General features: G+C 42.8%; 1 protein-coding gene across 1 annotated transcript; it reads left to right on the forward strand.

The window, feature by feature from the left end:
- Positions 1–1,637: 1,637 nt before the first annotated feature.
- LOC140588398 (uncharacterized) lies at positions 1,638–3,153 on the forward strand. Its single transcript, XM_072710390.1, has 2 exons — positions 1,638–1,764; positions 2,362–3,153. The coding sequence occupies exons 1-2, from the start codon at positions 1,677–1,679 to the stop codon at positions 3,135–3,137; spliced, it is 864 nt and encodes a 287-aa protein (XP_072566491.1). The 5' UTR covers positions 1,638–1,676; the 3' UTR covers positions 3,138–3,153.

Below are 3,153 nucleotides of genomic sequence, written 5' to 3' on the forward strand. Positions count from 1 at the left end.
AGCAGTATTAACACAAGCAACATCCATCACTTAAAGCCAATATAAGTCTGCTACAACTGGACTTATATCTAAGCAAAACAAACATTTTACAGGTATGTTCAAGTTTTCTTAAAACTACTGAAACAAATAAATGGCTGCCCTACAGTTCCGCTGTTTTGTTTGTCACCCTGAATTATGTCCTTCATAGTGTGGAAAAAACCGAAGGCTGAGGAATGTTACGTAACACAGCTAGAATGCAATAACTCTCTCTGGTGTAATTCACTGTGTGGTCTTAAGTGTGGTGTCTTCTTCATAACACTCCCTAACTCTTGTATTCATGACCATGAGATAGGGTGGGCTGCTTTTCTTCCTTGCTTTGGCTAGTATTCCTCCCTTTCCTCCCCAGCCTTGGTTGGTGGTTCAGGCAGCATCACCTTGTTTTAGTAGACCCAGGTGCCATACATTTTGAAAGTAGGCTCAAGTGCACAAAATGTTCTAGCAGAAGTCTTAGACAAACTCTGAATTACAAAGTAATCTGACTCCTTCTGAAGCTGTGAGAAATTGTTCATCTGTATTTGCTGCATTGTCACTTGTTGATCTGCGTGTGCCCTGCTCCAGCAGTAAAGGGGAGATCGCGTGCAGAGCTGGTTTTCTGTAGGTCTGAGTAAAAATAAAATATCCTCTTCATACAGGAACCAAGTCTATGGCTGGAAATTTCTGCAACAGAGCCATTTAGTTATTTCTAGAAAAACATATAGAGCCAATGAAGGAACCTGATGTCACAGTAACGCAGGTCACTGTCCGTGGTGCTGAATTCTCTACTAGATGGGCTGGTGCTGAATGAATAGGACAGCTGGCCAACGTGTCTGTGTTCTTCCACTGACTGGCACCCTGACAACGAGGGGGAAAAATTCATACAGTAAATTAGTTAACAATAATTAGTAATCACGTATAGTTCTCATTTATCATGATGTAAAATTCAAAAACCATTTCTGCCTATTAATCTGCACATTTTAATAATTTAATTAATATTACCTAATTTGTTTATCATTTTCTGCAATCACTGTGCGTTAAAGCAAGTTTTAAAACTAGCTGTGAAATTGTTGATGCTGTTGTTGATCTGAATGTTGCTGACGGAGCCTTAGGACACGTCTTCATACAGATGAGTGAGGGGATGGATGCACTATTCTATGGAGGCCTCTGAAGAGAAAAAATGATCCCAATTTTATATTGAGAGGGATGGTTAATTCCATTTTAATGCAGACTGCGTTAAAAGTCCCTGTTCTGCCGTTGATCTTTTGCATGCATGCTATCATGTATTAGTTTACTCTGTATTTTGATCACATGTCAAACTAAAGAATTTTTGGTCGTATTTTTGTTCCTAATTTTGAAGTAATTGTAAAATAAAAATGTTGTTCTTTTCCGCCGCCATGCTTCGTCTTACTTGTGAAGGTTATGCTTGCATTGAACTTGCTTTGTAGACAGTAAGATCCTGCCGGCATTAATTCTCCACTGTGTGGTAATTTTGAGAAATTGCGCACGTTTCTTATCCCGTCAGAATCGGTAAAACTAACGCCATGCGAATGTGTCTTAGCGCAGAGTTTAGAATATTTACGGTTTCCGGTCAATGAAGGCAGTTTGAAATAAAACAAAAACGTTTAAACTTTCTGGATGCGCAAACTCTCGCTCTTGGCAAGATGGTGCAGATAGTCGAGATAAAGGACTGTTATTCGATGAGAATTCGAATCCATCACTCCTTAAACATGGAGAACATGGATCCAGAAGGTATTAATGATTATAATGATTAAATGATAATAAAGTTGTAGCTCCTGGTATGTGACAAACGAAATGAACGGCCAAGTCTGCATTGGCCTAATGCTTGTTAGTTTTGAGGTAAAGCTGATAAGTAACACATTTGGTTTTCGAGGTAAAATAACCGACCGGTTGAATAATTCAACTTTTATCTACAGAAATGAATGTATTTAGAACTGCAAACGGATACATTGGAAGCGGAGTTTTAAAATGAGAAAATGTAACGATGTGATAGGAAATGCCGTTCGTTATACTCCCCTTCTGTCTCCCATTCTTGCTCATCTTGTTTAAATAATAAGAAAATGAAAAGCAAGATCACTGTTAGTGACAAAAGTGCAGGACTAAATGTGTTTCATTTAATATTTATTCATTTGGATATGTGTGAGAGTAAGCGTATGCATGGATGTTGTCTTCTGGTTTAGCTTTCTTAGCTTTATCGGTAATTCACATTATTTAATTTATCTGACAATCTGAAGCCCATGGACTCATTTTAAACGGATTTTGTAGTAGAGTATTTATCCAGTTATTGTCATGTTCTTATATATCTCTCTGTGTTCCATTTTGTCCCAGTTCATGAGTTTTTGGAGGACAAGTTCATCTCCATTCTGGTCGTGAACTTCGAGAGGAGCCCACTGACCATGGAGAACTTGCAGTCTCTGGCCCTCAGTGTCCCTTCATTTTATTGGCGGCTCACTGGGGAGGAGCTGGATCCCAGCCTATTGCACGTAGCACCTGCACGACTGCAAGTGGTACATCATGGTACAGAGACTGGTGTCCAGCATGGGGATGGAGAATCACCAGCTGAGGAGGATGACCATTACGGACAGGAGCTGCCATCATCCAGCTCTATAAGGGAGGCTTCCCCTGCAGCTCCAGCATCCACGACTGAGGATGCTAATGGGCTTCCTGAGGCTCTCCCCTTGGCCTGGGGTGAAGATGAGCCCTCATCTCCATCCTTATCTGTGCCTTCTGACACTCAACCTGGAAGTCAGATTGAGCCAGAACATGCTGAGCCCTCCAGCTCCACCTTCTGGATCCCTGTGGGCCCTAACAGCACGTGGCAGCAGCTTGAGATCGAAGGCCGCAACTACCTGCGGAAGCTGGATGAGCTCAGCATCCCCGAGGGACTCTGGGGCATTACGGACTACGGTGATGACCACACCGTGGTCATGTCCGTGCATGTCTCCGTGCATGTGAGCAGTTCTCTGCGAACATGGGGCGTGAGGCAGGAGGAGAGGCCTCCTCAGAGGCCCGCTGGCACCAGACAGAGGAAGCGCAAGGCCGAGCCCGACGACACCAACGGCTCAAGTTCTCCTCCACCGCACAAGAGGCCCATGCGCTTCTGACTTGATTCCATGTTTT

The sequence above is a fragment of the Paramormyrops kingsleyae genome, chromosome 3, assembly GCF_048594095.1.
Source record: "Paramormyrops kingsleyae isolate MSU_618 chromosome 3, PKINGS_0.4, whole genome shotgun sequence".
Taxonomy (NCBI): Eukaryota; Metazoa; Chordata; class Actinopteri; order Osteoglossiformes; family Mormyridae; genus Paramormyrops; species Paramormyrops kingsleyae.

Bases quoted from the DNA above. Each gene is read 5' to 3' on its own strand.
- LOC140588398 (XM_072710390.1), top strand. From the start codon at position 1,677: ATGGTGCAGATAGTCGAGATAAAGGACTGTTATTCGATGAGAATTCGA. The intron at 1,765-2,361 runs GTATTAATGATT...ATTTTGTCCCAG, and splicing joins GGAGAACATGGATCCAGAAG to TTCATGAGTTTTTGGAGGAC.